This window comes from Plutella xylostella, chromosome 11 (assembly GCF_932276165.1).
Source record: "Plutella xylostella chromosome 11, ilPluXylo3.1, whole genome shotgun sequence".
NCBI lineage: Eukaryota > Metazoa > Arthropoda > Insecta > Lepidoptera > Plutellidae > Plutella > Plutella xylostella.
This window is the reverse complement of record NC_063991.1, coordinates 4288458-4309237: the sequence shown is the minus strand read 5'-3', so window position 1 is coordinate 4309237 and position 20780 is coordinate 4288458. Positions and strand designations below refer to the sequence as shown.

At 40.6% G+C, this 20780-nt stretch overlaps 2 protein-coding genes and 2 long non-coding RNA genes across 5 annotated transcripts in view; 2 read left to right on the top strand and 2 right to left on the bottom strand.

Annotated features, from left to right (window-relative positions):
• LOC105392845 (zinc finger protein 184-like) overlaps nucleotides 1-20780 on the top strand; it is a 342691-nt gene that overhangs the window by 13043 nt on the left and 308868 nt on the right. The gene's annotated exons all lie outside the window — the stretch shown is intronic.
• Nucleotides 1-20780, top strand: part of LOC125489162 — a 232846-nt gene that overhangs the window by 4602 nt on the left and 207464 nt on the right. The gene's annotated exons all lie outside the window — the stretch shown is intronic.
• On the bottom strand, nucleotides 3477-6539 carry LOC105397422 (zinc finger protein 430). 2 transcript variants are annotated; one of them, XM_048624009.1, is made up of 3 exons: nucleotides 6373-6539; nucleotides 5837-5993; nucleotides 3477-5758 (listed from the first exon to the last, which is right to left on the bottom strand). In XM_048624009.1, exons 2-3 carry the CDS (start codon nucleotides 5952-5954, stop codon nucleotides 4593-4595), a joined length of 1284 nt encoding a protein of 427 aa, XP_048479966.1. In that variant the 5' UTR covers nucleotides 5955-5993; nucleotides 6373-6539; the 3' UTR covers nucleotides 3477-4592. The 2 variants fall into 2 exon arrangements, with proteins under 2 accessions (XP_048479966.1, XP_048479967.1); XM_048624010.1 differs by having other exon boundaries at nucleotides 5837-5983.
• LOC125489157 lies at nucleotides 18763-20195 on the bottom strand. The gene is made up of 2 exons (XR_007266770.1): nucleotides 19127-20195; nucleotides 18763-18894 (listed from the first exon to the last, which is right to left on the bottom strand). It is a non-coding gene; the product is annotated as an uncharacterized LOC125489157 (long non-coding RNA).

Here is a 20780-nt window from a genome sequence, read left to right as displayed (position 1 = left end):
ACCTTGTGTATTCCCTGAGTTTGATTCCTATCTAGTTACCACTCCCACGATAGGACCACCTCATAGTGGCGCCCAACTAGTGGAGATACGTAGGGGAGACCGGGGACAAAAGTAACAGTTTGCATTTTCTGTCTGATTTCTCTTTATTAATAACATTTACGATAAAATAAATATAGTCACATAAAACTTTCGTATATAGTCTACAAATATCCATTATTACTTTACTTAATACATCTAGAATTTTAGCATTTCTAAAGCCTCAAAAAAAAGGGAAATTGATACTTTCGACCCCATGGTCAGGACGAAAGTAACAAGGCATGGGTCGAAAGTAACAACCCATAAATTCTGCCCAATGTTATAAATACGATTCAAAAGAATGAATACACAAAACAATCCAATTATTTAGTTTAGAAAACTTCTTAAAAAACTATCGAAACTAAAAAAAACTTATGACTTATTGACAAAACTAAAAAAAACTTTTCAATATAAACTGTAAATGAGATCCATCATTTAAACTGACTAAGTGATAAGAAGTTGTTTTATTTGTGCCATAATATCGACTCCGCTGAGGCCCGCTCGACTCCGAAGCGTCCGTAGTCGAGCGGGCCTCAGTGATCGTAACTGATCGCTGAGGTTAAGCAACAACTGACACGGTCAGCCATTGGATGGGTGACCAATTTTAAGTGGTGCTTTTCTGGACGCTTCCGTGCTTCGGACGGCACGTTAAGCCGTGGGTCCCGGTTGCTGCTTCGGCAGCAGTCGTTAAGCCTAGTCAGAGGCCTTCGGGCGGCTTGAAAACATCTGACAGTCGGGTTGCCCACTTACCCGACAACTCTCTCAGCACAAGCTTGCTTGTGTTGGGGTCCACCAACCCGCACTTGGCCAGCGTGGTGGACTAGGCCTAAACCCTTCCTTCATTGGAAGGAGACCCGTGCCCCAGCAGTGGGGACGTAATGGGTCGTGATGAAAATATCGACTCGACTTCGTACCACTACCGGCCTCATTAGGCCAGGCATACAGGTAGGTACTCATCCACCTAAAATTATCCATCACCGGCAGACTCCTACGTGGTTCAGACGAGCCATACCGAACCACGCCAGCGACGCCCGGCCACACACCAACCCTGTGAGGAAGCACGACCCACGGGTTCGGCTCGGCCATGACCTCAGGCCTGTCCTAGTTCAGGGGGATGCTTATCAAGAACGCCTGTGCAGACCACCCCACCACCGTCGAGGACGACGATCAGTTTAGGGGGAGGACCAGGGCTGCTCAGTGTGCTACTCCGAACGCGAGGGCGCTTAGTTCGGATTAGAGGGGGAGGATGTAACATCACTATCTTTAGTTTTACCGCGAAATTAAATCGCGCGCCTAAAATGTTAGCGTCCCACGCTGCCTCGCCGTTTCTCGCGCAGCTTCTCTGCGCATACCGCGTCCCGCGCGCTCAGTCTTCACCCCCGCGCACTCCCGCTCGTGCCACCGGCCAGCGGAGCCCGCGCAGGCAGTCGGCGCCAAACCATATTCCCGGCTGGATCACGCTCGCTTGCATCCCCTTCGCGAATTATTAGTTATACGCAAAAGACTACCTCAACTGCTATTTACGTGTCTGTAGAACCTAAAATATACAGTGAACCTTGTGTATTCCCTGAGTTTGATTCCTATCTAGTTACCACTCCCACGATAGGACCACCTCATAGTGGCGCCCAACTAGTGGAGATACGTAGGGGAGACCGGGGACAAAAGTAACAGTTTGCATTTTCTGTCTGATTTCTCTTTATTAATAACATTTACGATAAAATAAATATAGTCACATAAAACTTTCGAATATAGTCTACAAATATCCATTATTACTTTACTTAATTTTGCATAGTCTCTGTGACCTTTGTAATTTTTCTGTTAATTTTGTAGTATAATTGCTCTGTGTAACCATGTTTTTGTGTGTGTTAAGTTTTTAGTGTGTATTGTGGATTTTTAAAACTAAAATGTCTTTAAATATTAATGGAAACTTTATTGGAAAAAGTACTACTTATGTATTTAACTTTAATGCATCCATCTGCTCTGTATGTTTCCTTAACAATAATAAAATAAAAAAATAAAATAAAAAAATTAATACATCTAGAATTTTAGCATTTCTAAAGCCTCAAAAAAAGGGAAATTGTTACTTTCGACCCCATGGTCAGGACGAAAGTAACAAGGCATGGGTCGAAAGTAACAACCCATAAATTCTGCCCAATGTTATAAATACGATTCAAAAGAAAGAATACACAAAACAATCCAATTATTTAGTTTAGAAAACTTCTTAAAAAACTATCGAAACTAAAAAAAACTTATGACTTAGATAGATAGATAGATAGATAAATTATTTATTTACTTAACACAACACATACACAGGTTACACAGCAAGATTTTTAACATAAAGTTTAAGATTACATAAACACAAAACACTATTAAAAGACATGCAGATAGAAAAGCAACATGTGTATTTATCATGTTAGCAAAAGGGTTCTGACTCAGCATAATACTATGATTATAATTAAATAATCACAGCGCTGGTATTCTGCCAGGACCAATTTTAGTGAGTGGGAGTGGAGCCTCAACTAAACATAAATATGTGTGTAGTAAATATGTAAAAGTGTGTTGTGGTACGTTATAATTATATTTATACTAAAATAAAATAGATATTTATATATTATGTTATGAATGTATGTATATAATAATATGTAACAATAAATTATGTTAAATGATTATGGGTGTATGCTATGTAGTATGTGTAAACGAATATATTGTGATGTGAGTTTAAGTGATATGTGTGAAAATGATAGCAAGTGATGTGGTAGTTAATTTGCTGGGTGACACCTAGAAAAAGTATATGGCGAAGAGAATGCTAGAACGTAAGCTACGCAGCCTGCTTTTGTACAGCTAGCAAGTAAAGTCGGAAGCGCAGTTTAAAAGTGTGTTTATTGATAAGATCTCTGATGGGAGGGGGTATATTGTTCCAGCATTTGGTCGCCATATACTTGAAACAGCCTCGAAATTTTGTTGTACGGTAAGGGGGAGTTAACAAAGGTGCTGTACACCGACGCAGCGAGTTGCGCCAGGAAAGCTCAGTGAAGAGGTACGCTGGTTTATGCGTTTTTACGACACCAAACAGTAGAACGGAAAGATGTAACTTCATTCTGGCCTCAATCTTCAAGATCCCTGCTTTATTTATGAAAGGTGTTACGTGTGTTCTAGGTGGTACAGTGAGACAGTAACGTATACAGGCATTTTGTACCCGTTGCAACATTTTGTAGGTTTTTTGTAGTAAACACGGTCCATATACACCGATGCAATAATTTAATTTTGATAAAATTAACGTCTCGCACAACTTATGTCTCATGTTGACATTAAGAAACTGTCTTATATTGTATAAGACATTGAGCCTGTAAAAACAGTTACGAACTAGCTCCGCCACATGTGTTTCAAAACGCAAACTTATTGACAAAACTAAAAAAAACTTTTCAATATAAACTGTAAATGAGATCCATCATTTAAACTGACTAAGTGATAAGAAGTTGTTTTATTTGTGCCATAATATCGACTCGACTTCGTACCACTACCGGCCTCATTAGGCCAGGCATACAGGTAGGTACTCATCCACCTAAAATTAGCCATCACCGGCAGACTCCTACGTGGTTCAGGCGAGCCATACCGAACCACGCCAGCGACGCCCGGCCACACACCAACCCTGTGAAGAAACACGACCCACGGGTTCGGCTCGACCATGACCTCAGGCCTGTCCTAGTTCAGGGGGAGGCTTATCAAGAACGCCTGTGCAGACCACCCCACCACCGTCGAGGACGACGATCAGTTTAGGGGGAGGACCAGGGCTGCTCAGTGTGCTACTCCGAACGCGAGGGCGCTTAGTTCGGATTAGAGGGGGAGGATGTAACATCACTATCTTTAGTTTTACCGCGAAATTAAATCGCGCGCCAAAATGTTAGCGTCCTACGCCGCCTCGCCGTTTCTCGCGCAGCTTCTCTGCGCATACCGCGTCCCGCGCGCTCAGTCTTCACCCCCGCGCACCCCGCTCGCGCCACCGGCCAGCGGAGCCCGCGCAGGCAGTCGGCGCCAAACCATATTCCCGGCTGGATCACGCTCGCTTGCGTCCCCTTCGCGACTATTACCTACTTGTAAGCAAAGACTACCTCACTTGCATATTACGTGTCTGAAGAACCTTGAAAATACAGTGAACGTTTGTATACCCTGAGTTTGTGTGTTTCCTATCTACCACTCCCACGATAGGGTCCACCTCATATATGTCTTTGCTACTAGAAGTTTTTTTAATAGATTTTTGAACTGAATCATATTATTCGTCTCTCTTATAACTTGCGGTAAATGGTTAATTTTTTTATAGACATTCCAAATATACCTACTATTATCGAAGAGTGCTGTCATCCTCGAGAATGCACAATAGTTTATGTTCGTGCCTTTTACTCTTTAACGTTGTAAATGTATTTAAATTCGATTTGACGAATACTGCAACTTCATAAATGTACAAGCTTGGTAATGTCATCAGTTTAAGTTTTGTGAAATGTGGTCTGTACTATGTTTCCTCATGTTTCCCGGATCTCACATTGTTGTCTGGCTCCCTCAGAATCATATCGTTGTGCTGCGGTATGAAGTAACTTGTGTCTATTCAAAGCACTTCTTTGGTTAAAGAGTTTTTTGCAAATGTCACATTGGAATGGCTTTTCGCCAGTGTGAATTAACTTGTGTCTTTTCAGTGTGGTGTAGTGTCTAAATGTTTTCTTGCAAGTACCACACTCGAATGCCTTTTCACGAGTATGAAGTGACCTGTGCATTTTCAAGTAACTCATTCGCATGAACTTTTTCTTGCATGTTTCACATTCGAACGGCTTTTTGCCACTGTGAGTTAACATGTGAATTTTTAAATTACTTATGCGGTCGAAAGTTTTCTTGCAAGTTTCACACTTGAATGGTTTTTCTCCAGTGTGAAGTAACTTGTGTGTCTTCAAATGATTACTTTGGTTATATGTTTTCGAGCAAAGGTCACACTGGAATGGCCTTTTGCCCGTGTGAACTAACATGTGCCGCTTCAAATGACTTTTATTTTTGTATGTTTTCTTGCATGTATCACACACAAAAGACTTCTCACATGTGTAAATAATGTGATTACAAGTCACAAGAGAAGCGGAGACTTTTGTCAAGTTAGTGGTCTCGGTGTGTGTGCTCGTGTAATGTTCACTATACGCTTCAGTGGTGGGGAACAACACTGCACACTGAGCACAGTAACAGTTGTTGTTCAATAGAGATGTATAACAGTCTGTAAGCACTACATTCACTTGTAAATACTTTTCCAATATTGTTATTCTCCTGCTATTTTCTCCATAAGAGTTGATTGTGATCACTGCATCTGGTTCAGTATCATAACACATGTCCTCCTTCTTAATGTTATTATAGTCTAATTCTAGGATACTGTTCACATCTATTCCGCTATTCAGTTTTATTCTGTTGCTGTAAAATTCATTCAATTGAAAAAACTCTAATTCTTTCTTAACTTGAGGGACTATTTTGTCAGATTCTGATAAATTATTGCTCACTAAAGTTTTTGTATCATCAATGTCAGTACATATGATGTCAGGTTTGACATCTGTGTCATGCGTGGGGCACACGGGAGGAAGACTTCCACTGTTCAATGGCAAAGTGCCATCCAGTTGGTCTTCATTTCTTTCTGGTACTTGTGTCTTTGTCGGAGTTTCTGAAAGGTATAGGATATAAGAACCTTCAAATTATATTGCTTTTAGCTTAAACAGGGCTAAAGAGTTTAGAAATTTACCTGTACTTATGTTGAAATCCACAATTTCACTTTTCAAAATGGTAAGATCTGGAAACACACCCCCCAAGGCTGGGTCGTTCAACAGATCATGCTCCTCTATGTCTATGTCGTCCTCCATCTTATACTGCTCTCTTGCAGAAACAAATGCTAGAAATATCTGAGAGTTCGTACATACTTTTATATTACTTATCATAGAATAGAATAGAATAGAATATTCTTTATGCTCTTTATTTTACACACACACATAAAAGAAACTTACATAACTTAAATACATAAACTATCATAGTTAGTTATCATAGTAACTTATCATAGTTAGTTGTACAGCTAGAAGTGAAACCACCCTTATACAAATAAGTACAAGGCCATGTAATAACAATTGAATAGTTTTTATAATATTATAAGTTATAGTTAAGGCATTTGTCAAACTGTTCATTGACTTTAGTTCACTGTAATATACAGAAGCTTCTAATGCAAATGTTGACTATCTCAACTCGAGAAGATGTAATTAAATCTTGTTGGTTATAAAGATCTCTTACCCGCGTGAGTGAGTGTCACTTGTTTCCGCAGTTTATTGACTCATAACTTAGCATCAACTCAGCAGTTTTGAGAACAGTGATGTTTTTCTTAAATTAACGGTAAAGAAATAGCAATTATTAAATGCTAAAAGAAATTGTTTTGTATTGTAGAATAGGTAAGAGGTAAGGTAGTATCAATCAATCTTTGGTTGTGGCACTATGCCGTGTGTGACTGACACAGCAAATTCCGCCAAATTCAATAGTAATAAGGAACACACATGTATATTATAGCTGTCTTTACGGTAATTTAGATATATTTACAGGGTTAATACCTGGAACAAATAGACAAACACATTATATATACAGGACATCACAAATAGGGGTTAGTATAGTTTTAGTATATATAATGACGATATACAAATTTACAGTTTAATATTATTAGTCTTGAGAAATCTGTACAGAATGTTAGCAACTGGAGTATGTACAAGTGTTAGTAGATAATTAATATTCACAGGTTTAGGAATGGATGGGGGGAGGAAATCGTGGAGGGAGGTTTGAAGATTGGGACACTCAAAGAAAAGATGATCAACAGATCCTTCGCTGGTACCGCAGTCACATACAGAACTATCACGCACCCGAATCCTAGCCAGGTGCACAGGGGTGCACGCATGACCCAGACGGAGCCTGCAAATAGTGGAGGTAGCAGGTTTATCAAGGAATCTTGCTCTAGAAAACCATGGCCTTTTGGGGATATGGGGTTGAATGTTGGAGTAGAACTTACCTTTGAGATTCCTGGAAGTGTCCCAGGACACTTTCCAGGATCTATCTAGCCTCGGACCTGCGAGCGAGGCAAGGTCATGAGCGAAGTTTTGGTAATGAGTATCCAGGCCCAAGCTAACGGCTTCCTTAGCGAAGGAATCTGCACACTCATTACCAATGATGCCACTGTGTCCGGGAATCCAGGCAATAGCTACCTCAATACCCTGAGTCACACAGCGATGAAGAGTTTCTCTAATTTTGAGAATTATTGGAAATTTTGATTTAGATTTAAATGGATAAGCGATGATAGCTTGTAAACAGCTGGCCGAATCTGATAAAATGATAGTTTTATTTAATTTGTGGGACTCAGTGTAGAGAAGAGCTTCTAAGATAGCTGTTGCCTCGCCCGTGAAGACCGAGGTTTCAGGAGGACACTTGAAACTCAACACAACCCTGTATCTGGGCAGCCATACAGCTAAACCCACGTTGCCATCTTCAGATAATTTAGAGGCATCGGTGTAGATGGGGAGCCAGTCCGGCCACTCAGTATTGAGTTTCTCATTTAGGGCTCTATCAGCCCCAGGGGAGTCCTTTCTGATGCCCAAATCCAGGGCTATGTTGGGTTGAAAAACTAGGGTGTCATAGGGGACTTCGAAAAGGGGGTTAGTTTTAAATTTCACAGTGGGATGAGGGAGGTTAGTGCAAAAAATGAATGTTTTAAGGAGGAAAGAAAGACCATGGTTTTCTTGGGAGTTACATAACCGCCTAAGGGTATCAAGCTTGGCCAATAAGGGGTGAGAGTCGGATTGCCAAATTTTGAAGAAGAAACGATCACACAAATACTGCCTCCGGAGTGAAAGAGGGGGATCAACGCACTCCACCTGCAGGGCATTGGTGGGAGAAGATCTCATCGCACCCGATATAATACGAAGACACTTGTACTGTATTTTGTCGAGTTTTTCCAATGCAGCCTTGTTACAGGGGTCCAGTACAAAGGAAGCATAATCGAAATGACTTCGAACAATAGCATTGTACAAGAGTTTCTGTGAGTAGGGATGAGACCCCCACCATACGCCCGACAGAGATCTAAGGACGTTGACGCCCCTCTCGCACTTTTGAGCCACATAATTCATGTGATGGGTTCCCGATAATCGTGAATCTAAAATAACGCCTAAAAATTTCACTTTGTTGGCTACAGCAATTGTATCTTCTCCAATAACGAGATCGACATCAGGGATGTGGCGTTTTCTGGTGAATACAACTGCTGTGCATTTTGGGGGGGAGAGAGATAACCCATGACCATCCAGCCAATCCGTGAGGTACCTAAGCGCCAGGTTCAGCTGTACATTTGTCTCTTCTAACGAAGGAGATGCATAATAGAGAGCCAGGTCGTCGGCGTACTGTAGAATGTCGCAAAAGCAGTCAACGGATTTATCAAGATCATAAGTATAAAGACTGTAAAGAAGGGGGCTTAAGACCGATCCCTGGGGAAGGCCTTTCCATACAAATTTTGGGGAGTCCAAGGTCGAAGGGGATTTTATGTAGATAGATCTCTCCATGAATAGGCTGCAAACCAAACGGGTAAGCTTCACTGGAATGCTCAGCTGGCGCATTTTCTGCCTGAGCACAGGAAGAAGGACGTTATCGTAGGCAGACGCTATGTCAAGAAAGACACCCACAAGGTATTCTTTCCTCTTAAATGCGATGTGAATATCTGTAGTAAGAATTGCAAGGCTGTCTAGGGTGCTCATACCTTTCCTAAAACCAAACTGGGTTTTAGCGAGGATTCCCCTGTTTTCAACTAACCATTCCAGCCTGCATTTAATCATGTGTTCCAAGATTTTCGACAAAGCAGAGGAGAGGGCGATTGGACGTCGGGAGTTAGGGTCACGGGGGTCTTTTCCGGCCTTCAATATGGGAACGACTATTTGCTTACTCCAAGAGCATGGAGTAACTCCATACTCAAGAAAGTAGTTTATCAGCTCCAAGTAGAAGCACTTGACCTTGAGGCTTGATTTTGAAAGGAAAGAGTATGGAATGCCATCAATACCTGGAGAAGAATCGGTTAAGCCAGATAAAGCAGATTGAAGTTCATCCATAGAGAATGGAGAATCCAACCTGTCTGAAGATGGTAAGGGAGCTGGTGGGGGGCGGAGAGCACTAGAGTGTGGGACATAAGGTGGAGCCAGTTTATCGCTGAACCCTTCTAGCCATAGAGAGGGATCGTTGCATAAGATATCTTCGACATTAAGGGAACCGCGATATCGCCGAATGTATCTCCACACCAGAGAGGAGGGAGACCTAGGAGAAAGATTTTCACAAAATCTGATCCAACCCTGTTTCTTTTTCTTTTTAAGAAGCCGTTTGGTTCGTGCGGCTATTCTTTTGTAACTTATGAAATTTTCCATGCTCATATTAGCTAGATAAACATCCTCTGCGTTTTTTCGATCTTCAATAGCCGAAGTGCAGTCAGAATCCCACCAAGGTGGTGAGACTCTTAGGCCCTTACGAGATTTTTTATTTTTAGCAGAGGATGTGAGAGCTTTTTCGAATAGTTCATAGTTACCAAGAAAGTTGTCACTGGAACAGGGTTGGATCAGATCAAGTTTATCTTCAACAGAGGTGATGAATGTGGACCAGTCATTCCTACCTATCATGTATCTTGGGAAGGCACATGAATCAGCAGGAACGCTAGTTCTGTTAGGTATAGTAATAGAAATTGGAAAATGATCACTCCCAAAAGTATTTGGGAGGACCCTCCAGAATATTGATGTTGAAAGAAGAGGAGAAGAAAAAGTGAGATCAACAGCACTTTTTGGGTTCTGACGTGGAAGGACTCGACGGGTAGGAGAGCCGTCATTTAAAATACAAACATCTAAGGTATCAAGCATGTCTAAGAGGGCGATTGCAAAAGCGTCGGTGTGATAAGAACCCCATGAGGTATGATGGGCGTTAAAGTCCCCCATGATCAGGAGAGGTTGGGGGAGGGAAGAAATGATGTTATAAAAAGATGGAAGCAGAGAGGGATGAGGATTAGGGAAATACACGGACACGAAAGTAATGTCTAAAGCCCTAAGAGCCACAACATTAAATTCCTGTCCGTGAGGGGGGGTAGGGATAGAGGAGAAGATAAGGGAACGCTTCACAAGTAAAGCGCACCCAGCAAACCCGTCATCCCTGTCATCCCGCAGACACGAGTAGCCCGGAACTCGGAAACGAGAACCTGGCGCTAGCCATGACTCCGAGATGGCAACGACAACGGGCTTGATATTGTCAATGAGAGTGAGTAATTCATGTGATTTACTTTTAAGGCTCTGAGCATTCCACTGGAGGACCCGGATCGGGTTCAGAGCCATTCTGGGTGAAGGATGTAAGTTCCTTGAGTTTTAGGGCAACGTGGGGCGGTATTGTGTCGCTGAATTTAGCCAGCAGACTAACAACTAAGGAAAGAAGATTGTCTAATAAGTTGTCATTAGGGGTGATAGAAGTGATAGAGTTGAGGGCACTTCCATTAGGAAGTGAGGAAGATGGGGAAGAGATAAGTGCCTGATGGGCAAGTCTGTCGTAACCAGGACTGAGGGGAGACCTAGGCCTACGCTGTGTGTATACAGTCTTTTTGTATGATTTGTTTGCAGGTGGGCCAATAGGTTGTGAAGCAGTAACTTCAGCAAATGATTTTCTGCTTTTAGGAAGTCGAGCATCGGCTTCAGCGAAAGAGATGCTGTCCTGCGACATAATGACTTTAATGGATTTCTGTCTGGCTTGCTCAGGACAATTTTTACTAGTGGAGGCATGACTTCCGGAACAGTAGATGCAAGTGGGAGGATCGGCATCGCAAGTCTCACCCAAGTGTGGCTGGGCACACTTGTAGCAGCGAGGCTTGGACCGGCAACTAGCCTTCATATGGCCAAACCTGCAGCAAGCATGGCACTGAATTGTCGGGTAAGTATACCTTTCAATTTCTACCGCTGCACGGTAGGAGAAAATTTTCTCTGGGAGAAGTTGACCTCTAAAGGTGATGACAATGGTCTGAGTGGGGACGTAGGAAGTATTTCCGTTGTTAACTACTTTTCGGCTAATTCTCCGGGCTTTTAGGACAATACCACAGCCAGCCGGGAGGTCCAAGGAACCTACAAACTCATCCATGGAGAGATCAAGTGGTACTCGCCTAGCAACACCCATCCGGGTGATGTGGTAGGTTGGAATTACAGCCTTAAATTTGTTTGTAGTCAGGGCAGGATGCTTGATAAATTCATTGGCTGCCTTCGCAGACCTAAATTCTACAGTGACCCTGTTGCGGCCTGTCATTTTGACACCATCCCTTGTGATGTCGGAAATTTTATTTTTGTACAAAAATTGACCGAACTTGATAGCCCTAAGCGGGGATGAAGCAGCTGGAGCTGTACTTCCCGACGAGCTTTCCTGGGTGACATGTACGATGAATGGGCCGGGGTCAGAGTCGTCGTACACCTTGGTGGCGTCGAGACTAGGGTGCGTGAATATGGTTTGTATGCTTGCGGATGCTAAGTCGGGGTCGACAATAACACGCTTACCTTTTGGTGTTGAACTTTGTTCATCATCCCTAGGGCGCTTTCGCGTCTCCTGGGAAGAGTCCGTGAGTATATCAGGTGAGGAAGACATCTGTTGATCATCTGGGGGATCAGGATCTGGGGGCCGATCCGAGTGGTGCTCCATTATATTGAAATGGAGCTAAAATACGAGTTTACGGACGAACACAACACTTACCACTAACCACCACCACACTTACTACAACAAACAAGTATTAACACTGTAAATTGGCACAGAAAAGGCTCGAAATCGCGCTGATAATTAGGACCACGTGGGTACCCTAGTTACGCTCGAAACGGAATCCCCGGTAAGGTAGTAAGTTTTTTTTTCTATTTTCTTGCAGTATCTGTCAACTGTCACTTGTCAAGTGCAGGGAGGTTAGTTTTTTATTTCACAGACTAAGGTTCAGAATAGGACAGAATTAGACGTAAAGGAGCCGACACTCTAGTGGACGCGGCTTACGGACGCGGCTGATAGTGTGCACGGTCTTTTGGGACAGTTCGTGCCAGATCGCTCGCGGACGTCTGAAAGCTGAAGGTCATTCCAAGGTTACCTCCGCGACTTACGTCCGATAATTTGAACAGCGTAGTGTACATTTCTTACCTAACGTAACGGCACCAGTAATGGACACGGACCCAGTAATGGACACTTACAAACTTATTTTGTCTAAAATAAGAGTACCTATGCATAGTTTTACGAAAATTGCAACACCTTAGTTTCAAAGCCTAGACATCCCTCCTTGTTATATAAACAAGTTATTTATGTCATCCATTTAGATTAAAAATTGTGAAGAAAAAAAGTTCATTTGACGGGGGTTCACAAATGAAATGGAGATTTGTTAAGAAAATTGTTAAAGAGGTAAGTGTAGAATATTGTTGGTAATTTCGTTTTATTTTATTTTAAATTGACTTTCTTGATTTTATGGAAACTATACTGAATTTCTGACATATTTTCAAAGGAATAGGGCAGCTTACGTTTATGGAAATGATTTCAGAGGGGGGTGTTCATTACTGGTTTGCAAATTTTCAGTATATCCAGTTATGGACACGTGTCGAAAATAATATTTTAAGGTAATGTTGTGTTTTCTTATTTAATTGTCTTTAGAATTTCATAATTATATTGGTAGTTTTTGTAAAACATGAATAAAATGAAGGATACCAGTCTTGTACAGGTGTCCATAATTGGGTGTCCATCACTGGATGTTTCACATTTTCCATGAAAAACGTATATACGCCCAAGCAAATGGGAGATGCTATTATGGATGTAAAAGATGGCCACTGCAGCCACGCGTTATGGAGACACAAACATGTTCCACAATGAAATAAAATTACTAATATGATAAGTAGTAGTTAAGCACATCTAAATATGTGAACCCACCAACCCGCAGTGAACCAGCATAGTGGGAAATGGTCCAAGCTTAGGAATGCAGTTTAGACCTAGAGGCACAAGCACAAAGGTTTCATTTGAGAGAGCCAGGTGCAGGTACTTACAGACCCACAGAGAATAGAAATAGAGAAATAGACAGTGATCATGTGACAAATAGACCAGTGAAGCTTGGTAAGAATACCATGAGAATTTGAAAAGAAGTGGCTTTAGGAGGAGAAGGAATTAAGAGCAAAATCTTAGTAGAAAAAAGGGAAGTGAGAGAAATGGTTCTGAAAAGAAAAGCTTAAATTAAAAGCATTTTCTAGCTGGTGTAAATGCAAGACCTGGATAACCCAGATGATATGACATGACGAGAGGATTGTGGGAACGGAAGAGGTTGTGACGAGAGTGTTGTTGCAGGAGAGAGCATTGACCTAGATGTGGGTGCCCGTACTGATACGGTCAATGGTGCATTTACATGTCTGCGATGCATGTGGCAGTCAAAACACCTCTCCATTACAGTGATAGATATTTATCACCAACGTTACTAAAGTCGGTACTGTTATACTCTTGCAACACCTGGTAGACCACAAAGACGCATACACACACAGATGCTGCAGGTATTCATAAACCGCTGTCCCTGGCGGAACCTAAAGATTTTCTGGCCCGAGATCATCTCCAACATAGATCTGAGGAAAAGCTGCCATGAAGATCCTGTTGGTTCACACATAAAACGCCGCAAATGAAGTTGGAATAGCCATACCCTGCGTAGAGACTAAAACCCAATCTTGAGACAGGCTCTCGAATGGGATCCGCAAGGCAAGCGTAAGCAAGGCCGATCTAAATAGACCTTTCGGCGCTCGATCGTATGGAGATGTGGAAAGTTTGAATCACGTGGTCCGCTGCAAAGCTGGCTGCTGTCAACAGTCTGGGATAAAAAAACTGTTGTGTCTGCTCTCTGTCCCACTGGGGGAACATAATGATACCCAGGAACAGAATAAAATGCAGGAGGACAGAATTTATAATGTTGAATTGGAAATTTTTGTGTTTCTGTAAAACTTTTTTTTTTCAGAAAGTTAAATTTTCCGTCTTTGATGGTTCCCATAGTGTAACTGGCGACCAAGCCTGTTTGTGTAAACGGTTATGATTACTAATCATCGTTACAATTATAATAATATAAGCATAAAACAATATTTTATACTTTTATCCAATAAAAAATCACTGTCCAACATTGGGTGTCCATAACCGGAGGTTGGGTGTCCATTACTGTGGTTTCAGGACATATTTTACAAATATACAATTTCCTGAAATACCAATAGTTTAAATCGAGCTAGTGTACATTCATCTTAAACGGCAAGATATTCCTACGATTCATACCAACTTTCAATATTCTAACTCAAAAACTGTGCGAGTAACAGCCAAATCATTTGTAAAAAATCCTTAAGGTGTCCATTACTGGTGCTGTTACGTTAGATACCTTGAAGTCGCGGCTGACAGCCGCGTCCGCTAGTGTGTCGTCGCCTTAATGGTGCACTTGGTGTCTCGTCCACGAGCTCGGAGTGTGAGTTTTTACTCGTTATACCCTGACTACACCTACCGAGTAGAGTAGAATAGAATAGAATAGAATATATTTATTGACAAAAACTTAGCCTATTACAACATGTTTATGATCTAAATAAAGTAGAAGTAGTAAATCTTAAATAATACCGAGTTAACTCACAATTTACATTACACAAGGCTTCGACTGCATGAAATGGCCCTGGCAACCTACACTAGGAGACGGAGCCAGTGTCTTTCGTTCATCGCTTGAGTTTCCTACTTGTTAGACATATTTTATATTTTAGTTTTGTAGCTACATATTTAAATATAATAATACAATACTTAGTGCATATAAATATGGTATGATATAAATGAGTATATATATATAAGGGTAAATAAATACTTAAGTATATGTATTATTTCCTAATCATTTTTAATTTTCTACATTTAGCAGACCTTCAATTTCGTCATAATTGAGTGATTCTATATAATTTACTGTAATTCTTTTGCATGAGTGGAAAGTGTTTTGGTATAAATTTTTTATTTTATTTATTTTATTGTACAAAAATGGTCCAAGAAAGGTGTGGAAATTTTGAGCAAAAGAGGTCCTTTTATGGGTGATTCGACAGACTTTGTCATTTCTGCGGGTGCTACAAAAGAAAACCGGATCGTAAGCTATTTGGGTATGTTGTTTTAATATTTATAACCGAGCGAATGTACAGTCCACGAACCGTAAGCACTTTTGTGTCTGTATAAAGTTTTGATGTTGGATATCTGAAGGGTTTGAAATATGAGACCTTTAGTAGCGCTCTTTGAGATCGCTCTGCATGGATCATGTGTGTTTTAGAGGCACCTCCCCAGGCATAGATGCAGTAAGTTAGTATGGACTGCGCAAAGGCAAAAATAAACCATCTTAAGGAGTGCTTCATCAGCTATATGTCGTAATTGCTTGAATATAAAGATCAGTTTGCGGACACGACCAGACAGTGACTTGATGTGTGATATCCAATTTAGATGCTTATCCAAGATTACTCCCAGGTACTTGATTTCATGCACTTGTTCCAAAGAAGGGCAAGAACAACAAATTGGGTCTACACAAGAGTGAGCTGTGACAGTGAAAGTGCCTGTTTGGGGTTGACCATTGGATCTTATTGAAAAAGTAACATATTTAGACTTTTTAAGATTTAGGGTCGGCCGAGCACTCGGTCAATGTAAACACACAAGCGAGTGCTCGGTCGACCAACTGACCGAGACCACAGAGAAACAAACACTACGTTACAGCCACTCGGACGCTGTTCTATTCTGTCACTAGGCCGAGTCTCGCTCGCTCGGTGAGTGTGAACACGCGGCGACCACTCGACGCGTGACGACAGTTTAAACCATAGACTTAGTATATACTAGCGTACTAAGACGAACTGACAGCTCGATAAAACGTGGCCAATTTTGATTTTTCAGTGTGTGCATTAGCTAGTGATGTACCTTTCTTTACTTTGGAGGACCATCGATAAGTTAATGAAGTTCGATGTTCGACCCTTGGAGAGAGTTGTTCTATAGACTGTTGTTGTCCAGATTATAATTTTGACGTAGTGTAATAAATGCATAAATAAAAATAAAAACACTTTTTTCGTCGCTCCTTATTTTATTGACTTTTAAACAGAAAAATCTTAGATATATCATCTGTCTGACCCATATTACAGGCTCTGCCTCGGATGGCCGTGTCTGAGATGTTCCCACATATTTATTTATTGAACTGGTTCGTTACAGTTTCGTTTCCTAAATTATTATGTTTACATTCATTCTTAAGTCGAATTGCTGCCAATGTTAGAGTTCTTCTTTGGATTCCAACTAACGCGTCCAACTAATTTCAACCACTTTCGTCTTATTATAGTATCTATAGTTGGACAAATTATAGAAAATAATTAGTTTATGTAAGTATTTGTTAAAAGATGTACCTTGCCCTGACAAAATGGTTCAGATACGAGACGGTAAACGCAAGCTAGCATTTATTTTCATAGGTAACATTCAAGATAAAATATCGATAATGATATCGATTAATTTGAGTCAATCCCTAGCGTACATGTAAAATAAATTGATGAAAAATATATCCACTAAAATCATGAAAATTATTAACAAATGGACTTCCACATACACAAAATATAAAAGTAAACAACAGCATTGGCATTATTTTATATTTAATACAGGATAAAAGACAAATTTTAACCAAAAATAAACGCGTCGTGGCAATGATAACTTTGGTATTTACCTGTGAAATGTGCAATTTTCAGGATAATTTCTATGATTAACGCCACAATCACTCGCAGAAGATGTTACCATTGTTGAATACAATTAGATTTACTGAAAATAAACCACGATGTACGCAAAAAATCCAAAATACTAAGGTGTTGATTATCCGCGTGCCGAATTGTGACGCCCTGTCATTCAAAACTAGTCACAGTTTCATTGGATTCGCTATCCTTTTCTATCTTGCCAAATTTCCGTAAGGGATTTTCTTCTCCCTCGCTCGCTTTGTTCGTCTATACGCTAGTATATACTAAGTCTATGGTTTAAACGCAAATGTTGCACTAAGATTCTTTTGTACTGAATTGACTGACTGTTTCGCTGCAATGTAAAAAATGTGTTAAAACTCGGACATAGCACATGTGCACATGTTATGTTTCTCTTTGATCGGTGCACACATGGCGGCGTACAGTTGACGGCGAGCAGAAGCCAGGACAGTTGCTGAGGACAGGACGGCGCGGCGCACTCTTGCGAAGGCCCTCTGTACCACTGCGGTAAGAGCTCAGCAACAGGTACCACAAACATAAAAACAACAAACATCAGCACGCGTAGCACAGTATGGCGGTGACAAGATATAAATGACAGCTACTTGCAACAAATTGTGTGATACCAGTTGTCCTCACAAACGCTAACATGGCCAACACGAAATAATCACTACAAGATGTGAGTTACAATTTTGACAGCGAGATTGGAAGATTTGTCTTATTTCCTAACATGGGTGTACCAATTTATCCACACATGTCTCAGTTTGACATTTGTTTAGGTAGCATTATATCACTCAAGTTCGAAGGTGGTGATAACATGTGACACAAATAATTATTTGTTTAGTTTTTGTTAATTTCATCCTTGCTCTACAAGAAGAGATGCAGGAAAGGAAAATTACTATAATACTTATAGGGAGGATGATCCGGGACTCTAATAACCCGTTGAAAATGCTTTAAAAACAACATTTGTCAAAACACACATCCTCTTTTTTATTTGACTAAAATTATACATTAAGTATATTACTAATATGTAGCGGTGTTAGCTCAGACGGGTAAGCGCCCGCCCCTCACGGAAGAAATGTGGATTCAAAACCTGTCGCTCACAAGTGCTAAGAAGTTAGATAGATAGACATTAGTTTGTTTGGAAGCAACTCAGTGCATATGTTTGCCCTTAGGAACAAACCACTGATTTTCAGTTGTCTCCCATATACTTTAAGTTTGCCTATTCACGCCAAAGTATGTAGGTAATGAAGTGGCTAATTGAATAGTTTGAATGCTAAATGTGGAGTTCACGAAATGTAAATCATATACATTGAATAGGTCCGGCACACCGGGCAGTCAGCGACTGATGCTATGATCACTGGTTGTCCTTTCACCACAGCGACAAACCCTAGTTAGGCTTTATTATTTATCAACAACACACTAACTAAAATGAAGTGGCTAATTGAATAGTTTGAATGTTAAATGTAGAGTTCAAGAAATGTAAATCATAATATAAACTGTACATTTAATAAGTCCGGCACACCGGGCAGTCAGCGACTGATGCTAATCCTTTCTCCACAGCGACAAACCCTAGTCAGGCTTTATTATTCATCAACAACACACTAACTATAATAAAATAAGTGGATATGCTAGCATGTACAACTAAATTAAATGGTTATAAAAATATAATATTTTCTTTAGGTAAGTAAAACATTTATTAAACTTTTAATTAATAAATTATAAAAAGTATACTATTTCACACACCATAAAAGCATATTAGGTATTCTTAGTTATCAACTGTCACAATAATCACTCTGAACTTGGCTTATATCAGTCATCAAATAGGTCTCATAGTATGTATGCCAAGTTTTTCAACTTTTTCAGTTCGGTGCCGCTCCGGTTCATTGTATCACCACAAGGTTGCTGATGTCATCTGACCATCTTCAGGTGGTTTCTGCCAACAAGAGCTCTCCAACCGTGTCTAGGCCATCATTTTCTGACCGGTTTTGACCATCTTCCGTCTTGCCTACGAGCCAATTTCAATGTTCTGTAACAAACAAAAATGTTTCATTAGATTTTAGTTATACTTATGAACTAAGATTATGACTCCTATTGTCATCTTCATCATCATAGCCCATCACGTCCTCACTGCTGGGGTACGGGTTTCCTTCCAATGAATGGCCTAGTTGACCAAGTACTGCCAAGTGAAAAAAGTTTTTTGAGTTGTTTTGTGTGCATGTGCCCAATTATAATAACATGTGACTGGTACTGGCACTTACCTACTGTTTTTTCCTTCCATTGATTATACAAATATTATTCAGTCAGGCCGTGGGACAAGCATCGTAGATGATATTCTGTTGCGCCCATCAGAATCCTGCCCGAGCTTTTGTCTCAAGGCCTTCTAGCTCCTGGGGCCGGGTGAACGGTGGGTGGGTCATCAGTCAGGTGGCATGCTGTTTTGTTCTTCGTCTCATGGAGCCGGTGCATAGAAATCGTCTGCCGAAGAACTCCCAAGGAATCTGATCGTGCTTGGTCGGGAGCAAGCTCGGTCGTATATTATTTCATGTGACGACGTCCAAGAAACTCAAGAAAGTAGTTAATGAGTCCATGGGGTAGCGCAATGCAAAAATGCAATGGTAATATTATCAAAATATTTCACTCGAACGCACCAAACAGCGAAAATTTTCTTCAAATTTGACGTTTGGTGACATTTAAATTGTCAAAAAACCATAGACAATACAAACAAGAGCCACAAATGAGGGATTTTCAAAAAAAAAGAACGAATGAAATACATATTTCCACAGAGCAGAAAAGTTTCAGTGTCACTGTGGGTTATATCCAATCACACAAATAAAATGAGTCCCATGTACACCCTATGCTAACATTTAAGACTGATATCAAAAAGTGACTCAATTTAATCAGTCACTTCACATGTTGTCTTATTATGGCCATACTAGCCGTGCTGCACGCGTAGCACAGTATGGCGGTGACAAGATATAAATGACAGCTAGTTGCAACAAATTGTGTGATACCAGTTGTCCTCACAAACGCTAACATGGCCAACACGAAATAATCACTACAAGATGTGAGTTACAATTTTGACAGCGAGATTGGAAGATTTGTCTTATTTCCTAACATGGGTGTACCAATTTATCCACACATGTCTCAGTTTGACATTTGTTTAGGTAGCATTTTATCACTCAAATTCGAAGGTGGTGATAACATGTGACACAAATTATTATTTGTTTAGTTTTTGTTAATTTCATCCTTGCTCTACAAGAAGAGATGCAGGAAAGGAAAATTACTATAATACTTATAGGGAGGATGATCCGGGGCTCTAATAACCCGTTGAAAATGCTTTAAAAACAACATTTGTCAAAACACACATCCTCTTTTTTATTTGACTAAAATTATATATCTTTTACTTACTTATATGTAGCGGTGTTAGCTCAGGCGGGTAAGCGCCCGCCCCTCACGGAAGAGATGTGGATTCAAATCCTGTCGCTCACAAGTGCTAATAAGTTAGATAGATAGACATTAATTTGTTCCACTTAAACATTTGTACAGTTAAATTAAGAGGCGAAATGTGTGTGTTGAAGCAGACCAAAAGGGAAGCAACTCAGCGCATATGTTTGCCCTTAGGAACAAACCACAGATTTTCAGTTGTCTCCCATACTTATACTTTAAGTTTGCCTATTCACGTCAAAGTATGTAGGTAATGAAGTGGCTAATTGAATAGTTTGAATGCTAAATATAGAGTTCACGAAATTTAAATCATATAAACTCTACATTGAATACATCCGGCACACCGGGCAGTCAGCGACTCATTCTAATCCTTCACCACAGCGACAAACCCTGAACAACACACTAACTGAGATGAAGTGGCTAATTGAATAGTTTGAATGCTAAATGTGGAGTTCATGAAGTGTAAAT